The 16,971-nt window shown below is 38.0% G+C and overlaps 1 gene segment (V, D, J or C); it reads left to right on the top strand.

The window, feature by feature from the left end:
• Positions 1–6,363: 6,363 nt before the first annotated feature.
• On the top strand, positions 6,364–9,196 carry LOC119907740. The segment is given in 3 exon segments: positions 6,364–6,390; positions 7,593–7,644; positions 8,690–9,196. Coding segments are annotated over 3 exon segments (408 nt in total).
• The last annotated feature ends 7,775 nt before the right edge of the window (positions 9,197–16,971 follow it).

Genomic DNA, 16,971 nt, shown 5'->3' with positions numbered 1-16,971 from the left:
CTTTCTCTACACAAACTGTTTGTCATGTCATCTCCAGATGTCATGAGAAGGTTAGTTGCTGCTCTCTTGGTAAAATACTATTTCCACTGTGTTTCGCTCTGGCCAGTTGCAGATTGACAGATTGCCATAAATTTCTCGTAGATCTGACTTAAGGAAACTTCTTTTTTAAACTAAACTAGAAGAACAAACATCTTCAAGTGTTTATGTGAGATATAATAGTGCGGCCATACATCTTGGGAAAGAGGTGAAGTGAAGATGTTGCTGCAGCAGATTAAGTTAATGATTGCCAATAGCCATTAATTGAAATTGAACATCAAAATGTGAAATGTTCACATCACACACATATAACACTAAATTTATGATTGATTCACACTTTATTCCTCATTCTTCTTTATTAATTATTTCTTTACTGTCTAAATTTTTGATTTTACGATCAAAACTTTAAAATGAAGTTAGTTTTTAAACAAATAATTACTGCATAGTGACGTATGTCTTTCTTCCAGGGAGTGGGCAGAATGAGCTGTGAATATGCTAAATATAAAGGAAGCATTGTTTTGCATTTGCACACTAACTGAATTTTCTATACCGTGTAGAGAGGCAAGCCAACATATGTTGAAGTGCATGTATTGATAGATATCTTCCATTAAGAACATAATGTGATTAACATGATCTGCAAAAATAATAAACAGTAATGTCAAATGTTAGACATCTAATGCTAATGTCTATTTTTGGTTCTTTTTTGGTGTTTAATGTTTCCAAATCAATTCTAAGGGTTTAGGGTGTTTTGCTGCATAGATAGTAAAGGAAGATCTTGTCAAAAGACTTCCAATAGGCTTCATAGATGCCTGCCTAGGGCACCAAAATTGCATCCAGAAAAAAATGTATCGTCGGCATACAATGATATCATGAAGATTATCATAGATTTCACACAGTTTTTTGTTCAGGTCAGTGTTGCTTATTTGTTCAAGAACACCAGAAGAACACTGCTAATGAGTTTTTATTTACATGCATTCTCTTGCACTGGTCACTCGTATTGCGACAATGTTTTGTATTCACATTTTATTATATTAATTCAAACTTTATTTCAGACTCGCAAGGGTCCATAGCAAATAGAAAATATATACAAGGAGGGCTGGACAATAAAACAATAACAATAATTATCGCAATATAATTTTTTTTCAATAACAATATAATGAATGTTCAATAAATATTCAATAAATGTTTGACTTTATTCACTTGAACTATACACAAATTAGGACTTATTTTTGTTATTAAGATGTTTATTTTGTGGGGGTAAAGGGACCGAAAAAGCTTTTACTTAATTTGACTCGTGCATATTTGTTGACAAAGATTTTATCATAATTATGTTGTAACTCAGATTTGCAAAGTGATCCACTGTTTAGCATCTAGTGTTGACCATAATTTAGAGTTTAAACCACAATTAACCGTCAGGTTTCTTCAACGTCCACTCAGGAGCAAAGATCAGCTTTTAAACTCAAAAGAAATAATGATTTGATACTTTTCATGATAATTATCGATATCGAAAGATATGAAAATCTAAATGTTAAATCTTATTCACAATTAGTTTTCAAAAAATGTGGAAAGTCATCCATGACAGTATTTTGCAAAGGTTTCATTTGTAATAAGCTAATGTGTTGAATTATATCAAGAATCTACAAAAGTCTGAAGAAAACCAAAACAAATGTGTGATTTTCTTATAATGATAATTATATGGCCAGCTTCACAATGTTCAACAGTACTATTATTCACACTTGAACCACAACAGAACAATGCATACAACTTGAACAGAAACTGTAAAATAATTTTTAAATAAAAAATATATATATGTATTTTCACAACAAAAGAAAAGATAACTTCAACGAAGGTTCAAGAGAATATGGCTGAGTCAGTTGCTGGAAGACAAAAAAAAATTCACAATGCTGGGCCGAAGTCTTAAGGCATTGGTGTTGCTTGGACACAGGAGCACGCTCCATAAGCGTGCCGAGCGAAGAGAGCAAGCACAGCGTATGGCGCTGTGTTTTTGTTGCCTGGGGCGTGTTCCCAGGGGGAGGGCTTTGTTTCCTCCGAGACTTCTGTGTCTTAACTTTAGTATGTTCTTAAAGTCTATTTGTATGTTTTTAATCAAATACTTTTCCACAATCAACTCTTAAATGTCCTAAACCATTATACAGTTCTTAGTTTCAAGCATCTGATAAACAGGAAAGGAAGTTATTGTTAATTGTCCATAAAAATTACGATAGTTACCATTTAAAATAACCATTTCATTATGATCACTGCAGATGAAGGCATCTTAACTAAACGTAACTTCCAGGAGAATACTGATGGTTAAACATGCTAAGTCTGTCCAGGGTGTACTCCGCCTTTTGCCCGACGTCAGCTGGGATTGGCTGCAGCCACCCTTGGTGGGGTAGAGAATCAAAACTGAAGAAAGGGGATTCTTTGAGGTCTGAGGTAATCTGAAAGAGGAACGTTGTTACCTTGGTTACCCTGCCCTTTTGATCTTGGGGAGTATCTGTGTGTGGGGTGGGTAAGTTTAGGGTTTTATGACCCCTGTCTGAAGAGGTCCTGATAGCCTAGTTCAGGATGAGGTTAGCCTTTGGACAAGGTTAATATCATTTTTATTAATCATTTTAATAGTCATGCATAGAGTCTTATCTCAACTTCAACTTTTTCAGGGTCGGGTGGGGCCCCTTAGTTCCAGTGAAAGAAACTGTTAATGCTTCATCATACCAAGACAATTTGGACAATTTCACGCTCCCAACTTTGTGGAAACAGTTTGGGGATGGCCCCCTTCCTGTTCCATCATGATTGCACACCAGTGCACAAAGCAAGGTCCATAAAGACCTGGATGAGCAAGTTTGGTGTGAAGAATGGCCTACATTGAGTCCTGATCACAACCCCATAAAACGTGTTTGGGATAAATCAGAGCAGAGACCGCGAGCCAGGCCCTCTCGTCCAACATCTGTGCCTGACCTCACAAATGTGCTTCTAGAAGAACACATGAACACATTCCTAAACCTTGTGAACAACCTTCCCAGAAGAGTTAAAGCTGTTATAGAATATATAGCTATAGCCATTAAGAATGGGATGTCTTTAAACTTCATGTGCATGTAAAAGCAGGTGACCCAAAACTTTTGGTAACATAGTGAAGGTCAGTTGTGAAGTGTTCCAAAACGACATATCTACGACTGTTTTCCAAAACAACATATTAACATCCGCAAAAAGGACGCATATGATCATTTTCCGTATCAGTCCAGCAACAGTCTTACCAAATGTTTCTTAAATCCTGTGACTTAATTGACATGACGTTGAATGCGTGGAAAACATTGTAAAGAAGGGTTTTAGATTGGTCAGGTTTAGGCAAAAGAACCACTTGGTTAGGTTTAGGAAAAGATTGTTGCTTGGTTAAAGTAAGTACAGATACATTAGTTATGCGATGGATATCACAGAAGTCAGTGACGGAAGTCAGTAATGCAACTAACTGTAATGGAGACCAGGGGTTCCATTACCTGGAATAGTCAACTGAGTGTTGAGGTGGGGGATTACTGATAAAGCAGGAGCCATACACATTGTTATTTTGATTATTTAATTTGTGAATCATTTGATAGCTGTCTTTGTGAGTGGTTCCACGGGGGGGGGGGGGGGGGGGGGGGGGGGTGTCTGGCCGTCCTGCCTGTGTGGAAAGAAACCTCAATCAGGGATAGCCATCAACAATGCTGATTTATGTGATTATTTTGAGTATGCTTTATTGATTTACTGATAGAAATTTGTATTTATGTAAATATTCATTCTTTGGGCTCTATTTTTCTGTGGTGTTGGGTTTTTGTGTAAATTATTTATTATTCTAAATGATGGTGGTCCCACCTGAGTAGTTTTACCCACTTAATTACCTGCAGGAGGGAGTGTATAAAAGGCAGCAAGTTACTTCCAGCGCAAGTTGTTTTGTTGCTTGTTGGTGTCGGTGTCTCCTTTTGTTGGTATGGAAGACAATAAATGCCACGTTTGTGCTTGCATTTTACCTCTGTCTCATGTCTCTTTCAGAAAAATGTAAAGCCGCCGCCAGGCCATCGGACACTAACTTAATAATTAACTTAATAAAACTCAAAACAGCTTGCTACTGTTGTTGCTACCGACTAGAGGTTACTAAAATCGTAATATGGGTCATGTTAAGTGGTATAATAAAAAACTTCTACGGCTGTTTTTCTGGTTAGTATGGGCTGCTTAGTGAAGTGTATCAGTCTCTGCAGTAGCTTCCAGCTGCAGCAGTCAGTTCCGTTTCCCTTCAGTGTGACTGAGGGAGGTTTTTGTACGACGCTTTTTCACTGTGTGAACACAAACAGAATGTTGATTGCATGACCACTCTGACAGTAGTAAACTGCTGCATCATTCAGTCTGGACTCCACTGATGGTCAGAGTGAAGTCAGAGTTTGATCCACTGCCTGTAAAACGATCTGGAATCCCTGATGCTCGAGTGCTAGCATAGTAAATGAGGAGTTTAGGAGTTTTTCCATCTCTGTGTTGCCTCCCAGAGCAGAGCTCACTGCTCCAGGCTGAGTCACCGTGTACTGACATGTGGGCTCTGACGATACAGAGACAAAAACACATCTGATTTGCTGTTTATCAATGAATGAATCTGTTTGTCGTTTTACTGATTAGGGAATTTTCAAACCGTATTTTACTTTTTTTTTTTCAACACATATAGACAGTTTCCAAATGTATCATCTCTCATTAAACTGTATTGTTACAGAAATTACCATCAAGTTAAGTTAAACAAAATACCTGAAAACAACAATACCATCAGAGACTATTTTTGTTGAATTTGTTTGTTTCAAAGTCAGAGAGCCATGTCTCTCTACAGACAGAGGTTTTTACGGCAGCTTAAGAGTTTGCATCACTGTGGTGGACTTTTGGTGGAGGAACCAGACTGGAGGTTAGCAGTAAGCACATTTGACTTCTTTAGTAACCCACATTTTAGATGTATTCTAATTGAAATTCATAGCTGTAGACATAACTAAAATGTTTAGCCTGATAAAGTAAATTTCACAGTGTCGTTAACCAGAGTACAATCGTCTAAATATTGGGTTGTATTTAAACTTTAACTTTAATTGTATACATTCTCATATTATTTAAAAAAGTACTATGTATTACGTTGTAAAATAAATTGTTTTTAATATTCCAAATCAATAATTCTGCCAATAAGTTTTTTCAGAGTTCAATGTGCATGATACTTAATCTTGAACTCATGATTTTAAAGGCATTTAACATATTTTTTGTGAGTATTTTACGAGTTTGAAAAGTAGTTTATTCATTAACAAAATTTATTTGAATGTTTTAGAAATGAAGCCCGAGTGTTCAGAGATGATTCCTGTTTACGGGAAGAGAACAAACACATTATCATTTATAAATGTAATATATAAGTTCATTGATTGAGACAAGAAATATTTTGGACTGTTTAAACAATAAAATCTTCACAATCTTCAGTAGATCAAGATTATGTGCAACTCTTAAAAAAGGGGGAAGTTTTAACTTCTTATCTTTTGTACTGAAACCTGTCTGTTGCCTGACATGGTTACTGAGTTCGAAGAGGGAAGTGAAACGTTTAAGACCAGTTTCATCCACACTGAGGAAGACCACCAGAACAAGCAGCCTCTCTTTGCTGCATCCAACAATTTAGTTTAGCGCATTTAAACTTTATTTTCTCTCTCTCTGCAGTGGGTCGAGTCATCCCCACCCTGACGGTGCTGCCCCCCTCCAGTGAGGAGCTGCAGCAGGGGAAGGCCACGCTCATGTGTCTGGCCAACAAGGGCTTCCCCTCAGACTGGAGTCTGGCCTGGAAGTTAATTTTATAATTTTAGCTGACTGTTTTAGAAAGAAATGATTGGCTCATGTAATGCACCTCCAATCTTTTTAGATACTCTAGTAAGTCTTTCAGTAAGGGGACATACTTGAGTTTAACTGCTTCACTTAAAGCAGCAAAAAACCTTTGTTGTACATTTAAATCTGGAGAGTGTGATAAAATACTTTAAATACTGATCACATTGTGAAATAAAAGAAGGCAAGATAGTGGCTGTTTCATGTATAGTCTGATATCAATTGATCAAATTGATTTTTACACTGAAGTGACTACAAGCCTCAGGTATGCTGGAAACTTTTAATGCAAAATACAAAGAGTGATGAACGTACACATCATCTAATTTTTGCAATTACATGCAGTAAGAGCTGGCTGTGTGTCTTATGGTACTTTTTTGGACCAGTTTAAAATTTTGACTTCATGTGAGGATTTTTTGTGCAAAGTGAGAACATATTGTTTACTATGAGTGTTAAGAATTGGTTGTAGTGTCAATGTTAGAGGTTTTGCTTAAGGTGAAGGTAAAGGTCGTGGCTTGAAGTGTGTGTGTGTGTGTGTGTTTGTGTTTGTGTCTCAGTGAAGTGTATCAGTCTCTGCAGTAGCTTGCAGCTGCAGCAGTCAGTTCAGTTAATGTTCAGTCTAACTGAGGGAGGTTTTTGTACGACGCTTTTTCACTGTGTGAACACATAACGACTGTTGACCAAGTGTCGACTCTGACAGTAGTAAATTGCTGCATCATCAGTCTGGACTCCACTGATGGTCAGAGTGAAGTCAGTGTTTGATCCACTGCCTGTAAAACGATCTGGAATCCGTGATGGTCGACGATTTGACCAGTAAATGAGTATTTTAATAGATTCTCCTTGTTTCTGTCGGAACCATTCCACAGAGTCAGAATTGTAAACAGTCTCACTGATCTTACATTTGATGGAGACGGTGCCTCCCAGAGCAGAGCTCACTGCTCCAGGCTGAGTCACTGTGTACTGGCCTGTGGACTCTGAGGATACAGAGACAAAAACATAAAGCAGCGTCATGGTTTTGTGGGCTTCATTTCAGAGGGACGGATGTTCATAGAGGAGAGGAGTTTGATTCTCTGGACTTTACCTGTGAAGCAGCAGCAGAGGAGAGTCCAGATGAGGACGCAGATCAAAGTCATGTTTTTGATGAGGAGGATTTCTGTGGCTTCTGTTGTCATGAAGGACAGCTGTCAGTCATCCAGTGTTCAACTCTCAGGACTATAAACTCTCCCAGAGCACTGGAGCATGGTGCTGCTGATGCAAAGTGGCTCTCTATGGAAATGCTCTGACTGACTCCAGCAGGGACTTGGATTACTCTGATGATGAAGTCTATCAATGGATCAATCACTTTATCTCTTTATAGCAAAAAACATCAATGTGGGACCCATTTAAACATTCCTTTTTTTTATTTAGCATAATCTACAATAAACATGTTGATGATGATTACTTACATTTAGCAGGATTTTTCAGGGACATTTCCTATTCGATATGTCTTATTTTAATGTATGTAAGAGAAATAAATTTTGACTGTACATGTTCAACATGTTTAACAAATAAATGTTCATAGTTTATGAATCTGTTTTAAAGACTTCAACAAGTTATAGCATAAACTGGGTAAACTGGGAATGTGTTTGGTGAGTTTGTTTGTGTCAAAGTCAGAGAGCCGTGTCTCTCTACAGTGAGAGGTTTTTGTACAGCGGCTCAATGAGTTTGTATCACTGTGGTGGACTTTTGGTAGAGGAACTAGACTGGATGTTGGAAGTAAGTCAAATGTTTAAAAACATAAGAGCTAATTTTCTTTTTATATTATTTAAAATCCAACACTAAAAAGTAGCAGTTGCTTTTAAATTTTTCTATGAATATTTAGCACAATTTTAACTTCAACAATTTAAACATGAAATTGTAGCCTAATTGTTCATTTTAAACCAGAGGACATTAATGATGGCGAACTTTAATGGTAGAATTGCGCTTCAATAGCTCGTAGGTTTAGTTCAGTTTGACAAAGTCAAAGAGTTGGTCTCTCTACAGTTTGTATCACTGTGGTACACGTTCTGTGGAGTATCGAGACTGAATTTGTCGACAAATATGAAATACAGTACTGTAAATTAATGTTTTAAACTCAGTTTTTGGATGTTTGAGGCCGATCAATCCATTTTGTTTTAATTTAAACAGTTTTATTATAAGGAGGCTAACTCAGAGCAGCTTTACTAAACGTTCCTATACACATTCCTGTCATACTGAAATTCAAACAGCTTGAAGTGGAGAAAAGATTAAACTACAAACCTGTGTTTCAAATGTTTTCCAAGATTCATTGTTAACATCTACCTTCTAAGATTACTTTTTATGAAAATCAATTAAGATTTGATCAATCAAATGAAATTGAATGAATGTGTTGATACATATATGAAAATGTGGAAAATCTGTTTTTTTTATTGTATCAAACATTTCAAATTTTAAACTACTTGGTAATGATGACTGAAATCCAAGTGAACATGTGATTGCAGTCAATTAATTTTTTGAATTTGTTCATTTCCACTTAATATTTTAAATCATGTAATAGTTTTATTTAGAATTTTAATGAGAGGGTTTGTCATATTATTTCCAGTGTAGTTTGATATAATTCAGGTCATTCTGTATGATGATTCTCTCTGTGCTGATTTGCATGAGAGGCTTCTTAAAGGGAAGTGAAACAATGTGTGAGTGAGTGACTGGTGGAGCAGAAAAAACATCTGACAGAAACTCCTTAAAGGAGAAAATCAGCTCTCACACAGTAAAGGTGTCCTCTAAGCTGATTGGTGTCTCCTAGGTGATGTCCGTCCCACCCTGACGGTGCTGCCCCCCTCCAGTGAGGAGCTGCAGCAGGGGAAGGCCACGCTCATGTGCCTGGCCAACAAGGGCTTCCCCTCAGACTGGAGTCTGGCCTGGAAGGTGGACGGCAGCAGCAGCAGCAGCAGCTGGGAGGAGAGCAGGAGCCCCGGGGTGCTGGAGAAGGACGGCCGCTACAGCTGGAGCAGCACCCTGAGGCTCCCTGCAGACCAGTGGAGGAAGGTGGGCTCTGTGACCTGTGAGGCCACCCAGGGCTCCCAGGCTCTGGTCTCAGAGACACTGAGGAGAGACCAGTGTTCCCAGTCCTGACCTGACTCACTGGGACTCTGCTACTGGTTTTACTCTGCTCTCTGAACTCTGTAACTCTCTCTGTGTCTGTGTCTCTTTCTTTCCCTCAGTCACTTTTTAATCACATGTTTCATGGATAAAGTTTGTTTACTTGATGTAATTTTGATTATTTCTACACAATAAAGACCACTTCATCAAATTAGTTGTTTTCATTTATGTTACTGTAAAAAGTACCACATCAGGAGAGCGGTTAGCTCAGTTGGCAGTGCGCTTGCCCCATGTATAAGGGTGAGTCCTTATTGCAGCTGCCTGGGTTTAAATTCAGTATACAGTCCATTGTCGCCCCCTATCTGTTTTCCTCTTTCCTTGTTCTATCCACTGTCATCCTGTCACAATACATTGTAATGTACATTCAAATGTAACTGTAAATGTGATATTGTCCATATTTTGGCAAAATTTACTGTTTAAATGTTGACTTTTATTGGGAGTTATCTTTAAAACACTATTTCTGTCCATACAACCAAGTAACAAATAACATAACATTGAAATATTGATAAATAATTTCAATATTCATCAACATTCCTGTAACCAAAAGCACACCCATTCTAAATTAACAAAATGTATTCATCCTTTGCAGATTCCTTAAAACTTTAGGGACACCAGAAATCAGTTCAGATCAGTTTTTTCAATCAATAATGTAATATTAGATGTCTATGAAGATTCTCAGTCATCCAGGTCATAGTTATCCAACAAAGATTAAAATCAAGGGCAACTGGACTTGGTTGAAGATACTGGAAGACGTTTCGTCCCTCATCCAAAGGACTTCTTCAGCCAAGTCCAGTTGCCCTTTTTTTTTTAACCTTCGTTGGATAATGTAATATTAATATAACCAAGACATTAAAGTAAGGCAAAGCAAGGCAAGTTTATTTGTATAGCACAATTTAACAACAATGTAATTCAAAGTGCTTTACATAAAGCATAAAAGCAACAGGGAAATATGTAAAAGTTTAAAAGCAACATAAAATATGATAAAAGTTACAGTGTTACAATCAGGGTTAAAAGAGTTAAATGGAAAATAATAACAAGCTAAAAACAAAGAAAAAAGAAAACAGGACAGTAAAAGTTAAAGAGCAGTGTAAGTTATCAATAAAAAGAAAAATCTTAAATATTTCATTAAAAGCAATGGTAAAAGGAAAAGTCTTCAGTCTTAATTTAAAAGAACTGACTGTTTCAGCAGACCTGCAGTTATCTGGGAGTTTGTTCCAAATATACGGAGCATAATAACTGAACGCTGCTTCTCCTTGTTTAGTTTTGACTCCAGACCACCTGAGAGGTCTGGATGGTTTGTGACGAAGCAGAAGATCCGAAATGTATTTTGGCCCTAAACCATTTAGTGCTTTATAAACTAACAGCAGGATTTTGAAATCAATTCTTTGACATACAGGAAGCCAATGTAAAGACCTCAGAACTGGAGTGATGTGATCCACTTTTTTGGTCTTAGTGAGGACTCGAGCAGCAGCGTTCTGAATAAGCTGCAGCTGTCTGATGGATTTCTTAGGGAGCCCTGTTAGGACACTGTTATAGTAAAGTCGACTGAAGATAAATGCATGGATAAGCTTTTACAGGTCCTGCTGAGACATAAGTCCTTTAATACTTGATATATTCTTCAAGTAATAGTAGGCTGACTTTGTAATTGTGTTAATATGGCTCCTCAAATTCAGGTCTGAGTCCAAGTAGAGCACCAAGTAGAGATATTCATCTTTTGTTTCTAGATAAATTAAAGCTAGAAACTGCTTCAATACACTAACAGCAAATTAGTTTTTTTGGTGACAAAGCTGATTTTTAAACTATTTCAAGTTATATCACAAATACTGTATGTGTCTTATAAATGAAATGTTTCATAGAAACTCTCCTGTTGAAATGGGTTTAGAAATGTCCAGAAAGTTTAATGAATCTGAGTGAACTAAAAAGTCTATGAAAATCTAAGAATTGATTACAATCAAAGTAGGATATTATATCATCATCGTATCAGTAGTCTGATCTCAAAATATAATTTGGGTTTTCCTCTGAACACAAACATAATATATTATACCACTGTTATGCTGATGATACACAGCTGTACTTACCTCTGAAGCCAAGTGATTCGAAGTCCTTACAGTCCATTTTTAACTGTCTAAATGATATTAAGCATTGGATGGCAATAAACTTTCTCCAATTAAATGCGAATAAGACAGAAGTAATATTATTTGGTTCCTCTAACTCAATTGAGGAATTGTGAAAAAATCTGGCCGCAATTGTACACCCCTTTGCTAAGAATTTAGGTGTTCACCTCAGATATGTTTGTAGTTTTCTCATTAAACATTAATACATCAGAGGAAAAAAAGTCAGTTTTAACTTTTTATCTTTAGTACTGAAACCTGTCTGTTTTCATGGTTTGACAGTGAAGCCTGTCTGTTACCATGGTTTCTCTGCTCAGCGAAGTAAAAAAGAACCCTTGTCTTAACGTCTGTCAATCTTCAACTCTCATTTGTAATTTATTGAAACTTTATCGTATGCTGTTATACTTTTCATTGTTGATCAATAAGGCATGGGGAAAAAAAGTTTAATCCAAACTCGTCATGATCCTGGTCTGTGTGTTGGTCTGTTCAGTCTGTTTCCCTGTTTTATTTTGAAATGGTCTGTGTCGGGTGTTTGTCTGCGTCCGTTCTGTTTTGTCCATGTACATGTCTGTCCACTGTCCACTGTTTATTATATACAATCCGTTTGGGTGTAGCCAGTGTTGGGCTACTCAGAAATTGTAATATATTACTCCTTAAAGAAGTATTATTACTTATTAGTGGGTGATAAAAGTAACTAGTTACGTTACTCGTTACGTTACTATGTTACTTTCCAGTATATCCCACAGGATGACAGCGGGGAGGGGGGCTCTCCCGACTTTTACACTAATATCATATTGATAACAGCAGCAAGGAGTGTGTTTTATACAAAACAACATAGACTAGGCCTATCGTTTCTTAACACCATCGGCTGAAATAAAAAAACAAGTAAATCTCAACTTATGAAGAGCTGTTTTCCGCACATGTAGCCTATTTATAAGAGCAGTATTCAGTAGTTACAAAATGTTACGTTAACAGCACTCTCTCCTGACGAGTCCAAGCCTCAGTGACAGTAGCTGCCGAAGTTTCTTTCTCTAAGTTTCACGTTACTGTGCTGCTAGACGAAAATATTCTTTGCATCCTAGCCTGTGACACAATAATGGCCTCTCTCCCTCGTTCTCCTTTCTTCCTTTAGTGTTTGGCTATCAGCGGACATGAACAACAAAGTCCAGTGCCGCTGAGCTTCCACACAGTCGTGGATTCACGTCAAGGATGGTGTGTTCAGTAACGAGTAATGCATCGTTAATTGCATTAGTAACTGTAATAATATTACTGTTTTAGAAAAGTAATTAGTTACACTACTAGTTATTGGGAAGAGTACTATTATTTCAATAATGCGTTAACGCACTGGGTTTAGCTCTGTTTCGTGTTTGTTCCTGTCTGTTTACGTCTATAAGTTTTCTGTCTGTTTGGTCCTCCTTTCGCAGTCTTGCCCTGTTTCCTGGTTTAGTTGAAAGTTGTCTGCATCAGTTGTCTGTGTTTGTTATCCAGATGTGTTCTCCGTTCTTCTCGCCTCCCAGACTGAGTCTGTGAGAGGTAACCCATCATTTTTCCTGGATTATTGCTTGCCTCTAGTGTTTGTGTTATATTTTTGGTATATATATATATATATATACCTTTGATCCAGTATGAAGCTGTGGTCAAAGTTCATGAAAAAGTTTTCTCTCATTAACTGTCTCCGGTGTGTTCCACTTCACTGTTTCCACAATAACTTACAAACACAGGTCTATAGTGGCATATAAATAGAGGTAGAAAGCATATTTTTTTTAACTCCCCCAAATAAAAATATGGTGATATGATTACAAAGAAACAAAGTGTTTGAATAGTGTGTGTGTGTGTGTGTGTCCTCAGTGAAGTGTATCAGTCTCTGCAGTAGCTTCCAGCTGCAGCAGTCAGTTCAGTTTCTGTTCAGTCTGACAATTCTTATAGTACTACACAAGTGTTGAGGTCACTAATGTAGGTTTTTCCCTCAGGAGTTATTTATACATAAGGTAAAGGTAAGGGACTTTATTGTCACATACACATACATGTTGTGAAATTCATTCTCTGCATTTAACACATCTGTCAAGGGAGCAGTGGGAAGCCGCTGTGCAGCGCCCAGGGACCAACTCCAGATCTTTATCAGTCTGGTCAATGGCACTGTCTAAAGAACCTAACTTGTTTGTTGATGGTGGGGAAACAGGAGCACCCGGAGGAAACCCACGCAGACACGGGGAGAACGTGCAAAATCCACACAGAAAGGCCCGGGAAGACCGGGGTTTGAACCTGGAACCTTACTGCTATGAGGAAATAATTCAAAACATTGACAAATAAAACTTAACTGCTTCATATTATGTAGCAGAGCAGGAGCAGCACCCTGAGGCTCCCTGCAGACCAGTGGAGGAAGGTGGGCTCTGTGACCTGTGAGGCCACCCAGGGCTCCCAGACTCTGGTCTCAGAGACACTGAGGAGAGACCAGTGTTCCCAGTCCTGACCTGACTCAATGGGACTGCTCTCAGTCTGCAATCTGGAATCATTCTCTCTCTTTCTGTCATCAGACTAACTTCACATGATTCCACTTCAGATAGTGATATTTTCACTGTTGTAATAATGCTGCTGATGCTGTTGATGCTTTAAGATAATAAAGATAATTTTTCTTTCGATCAAATGTTTTTCATGGATGTGTTCGTTGTGCATGTCAGAGTAAGATTTTGTCATTTCTGGTGATGACAATATGTGAATGAAGAATGAAAGGAGGCAGACTTCACTAAATTATATCAAAACGTTATTTACATACATCTGCATTGCTCAATACAATTTTAATATATTAGAAACCAAATGTAGCGTATTGTCAGCATACAACGATGTCACACACTTCTTAACTTAGATTTGCATATTTGCTTAAGGACACCAAAACAAATGAGCTAATGAGTTATTATTTACATACTGCATTACATTTTCATTGCACCGATCACTGGCATTAATGTTTTCAACCGATTACCTGCATTATGACCAGAGACTGGGGAAGTAAATAACCCTGATAAACTCGTTTACTATGACACCTGTCAGGGGGTTGTATATATTAGGCAGGACAAGAACAATGTGTCCTCGTAGTTGATGTGTTAGAAGCAGCAAAAATGGACAAGAGTAAGGATCTTTGACAAGGGTCAAATTTTGATGGTTAGACGACTGGGTCAGAGCATCTCCAAAATGGTCTGCCATGGTCAGTGCCTATCAAAAGTGATAATAATAATAATAATCCTTATTTGTAGAGCACTTTTCAAAAACAAGTTACAAAGTGCTTTAACAAGCGTAAAGAATAATACAACAAAAAAAAAAAAGATAAGAGCATGAAAATTTAATATAAAATTAGTAAAATACAATAAAAAAAAAGGGATAAATAAAGTCAAATAAGATCGGGAAAAGCTCTCCTATAAAAGTATGTTTTAAGAAGGGACTTAAAAGAGTTCACTGACTCAGCCGACCTGATTTCCTCGGGCAGGCTGTTCCAGAGCCTCGGGGCCCTGACAGCAAACGCTCTGTCCCCTTTAGTTTTCAGTCGAGACTCTGGAACAGACAACAGACCTCTGCCCGAGGATCTCAAGGTACGTGCTGGTGCGTATGGGACTAAAAGGTCAGAAATATAACAAGGCGAGAGGCCATGAAGAGCTTTAAAAGTGATCAATAGAATTTTAAAGTCAATTCTAAAACATACTGGGAGCCAGTGTAATGAAGCTAAAATAGGAGTAATGTGGTCATATTTCTTTGTTCTGGTTAAAAGCCTGGCAGATGAGTTCTGGACAGTCTGGAGTCGATCAATAGATTTTTGGGTTAAACAGGTGAAAAGGCTGTTGCAATAATCCAGGCGTGATGAGATGAAGGCGTGTAAAATGGTCTCGGTGTCCTTAAAAGTTAACATAGATCGAATTTTGCTATATTTCTAAGTTGATAAAAACATGATTGAACAAGCTTTGTGGTGTGCTGCTCGAAATTTAAATTACTATCAAACCAAACACCAAGGTTCTTTGCCACAGGCTTAATGTGATTTACTAGGGAACCAGCAGATGGCAGTATTTGATTTGCCATCTGCTGGGACCCGATGACCAGGATTTCTGTTTTGTCTGAGTTCAGCTGGAGGAAATTATTTGACATCCATTTTTTAACTTCACAAAGGCAGTTGTTAAGTGAACTCAGCATTCCAGGGTCTGTGGATCTGACGGGCAAGTATTTGTGTGTCATCAGCATAAATATGAAAAGAAATGCCATGTTTATGGATAATATGTCCAAGGGGAAGCAGATACAAGGAAAACAAAATGGGTCCTAAGACCGACCCCTGAGGCACACCATATTTAACTGGACAGAATGAAGAGACATAGTTGTTTACAGACACACAAAACTTCCTATTTGACAGGTAGGATGAAAACCATTCTAGGGCAGTACCAGAGATCCCCACCCAGTGCCTCAGTCTGTCTAACATGATGTTGTGATCAATGGTGTCAAAAGCAGCGCTAAGGTCCAGGAGTACAAGGACTGAGCACATACCTTCATCAGCAGACATTAAAAGGTCATTGGTGACTTTAAGCAGGGCAGTCTCAGTGCTGTGGTACTTCCTAAACCAGACTGAAACTTTCAAATATTTGTTATTTTCCAGCACAGTGAGCAGCTGTTTGGACACAATTCTTTCTAGAATCTTTGCAATAAAAGGCAGTTTTGAAATTGGTCTAAAATTTTGTGGGAGGGAGGGATCTAAACCAGGTTTCTTTAAAAGTGGGTTCACGCAAGCCGTTTTAAAATAATCAGGGACACAACCAGTAGATAGGGAGCTGTTGAAAACAGAGATCAAATGGGGCCCAACAGAATATATTACTTTTAGTAAAAATTTTGTAGGTATTATATCAAGTGGGCTGGAGGACACTCTCATTTGTGATATGTTTTTAAAAGCTCAGACAAGTCGATGGGATAAAACTGGTTAAAACTCTGTTGTTGCTGGTGAGGAACCTCTGAGTAAGAGGCCACGGGGGTAATAGAGGCTCTGACTGACACCACCTTATTGGTAAAATAAGACAAAAACAATTCACAGTCATCATTACTTCCAGCTGAGGCACAAGGAGGGGTTGGGTTTACCAGCTGATCCACAGTCTTAAACAGAAACCTGGGATTGTGTTTATGTGTAGTAATGAGTTCAGAAAAATAGTGTGTTCTCGCATCCTTAACCATTTTATTGTAGTTAATTAATAAATCCTTCAGACTGAGGTAATGGACTTGGAGATTGGATTTTTTCCATCTGCGCTCTGCTTTCCTGCATTCCCTTTTTAGGCTGCGAATGCTGTCATTTATCCAGGGTTGCTTACTAGCTTTAGACGTAGGCCTAACCTTTAGAGGAGCAGTAATATTTAGTGACGACAAGCAGATATGATTGAAGTGATCAACCAGATTGTTGGTGTTGGAATCAGACAGGTGTTGGCTTTGGCTCTGAAAGACTGCGCAAAACTTTGAAACACTTTGTTCATTAAAGATGCGACAACACACGGAGCTTGGTGAGGCGGCATGAGTAACAGGAGAATCGCAGCTAAAAACAATACATCTGTGGTCAGATATGGTCATGTCCACTAATTCCAGAGAGGAAATGCTGACACCCAGGGTAAAAACCAAGTCCAGTGTATGACCACGGTTATGTGTTTGCCCTTTGACATGTTGTTTGAAGTTAAAAGAAGTGGCCATATTTAAAAAGTCAGTTGCATTAACATTGGTGGGGTCATCAACATGAATATTAAAATCGCCACAAAGAACAATTCTGTCATAATTTAAAACCAGAGTAGATAAAAATTCAGGAAGTTCT

This window comes from Micropterus salmoides, unplaced genomic scaffold (assembly GCF_014851395.1).
Source record: "Micropterus salmoides isolate LMB-PRFRI ecotype aquatic unplaced genomic scaffold, ASM1485139v1 Ms_hic_scaffold_17, whole genome shotgun sequence".
In the NCBI taxonomy this organism is placed as follows: Eukaryota; Metazoa; Chordata; class Actinopteri; order Centrarchiformes; family Centrarchidae; genus Micropterus; species Micropterus salmoides.
The sequence above is the reverse complement of the archived record's forward strand: the minus strand, read 5'-3'. Positions and strand labels throughout refer to the sequence as shown.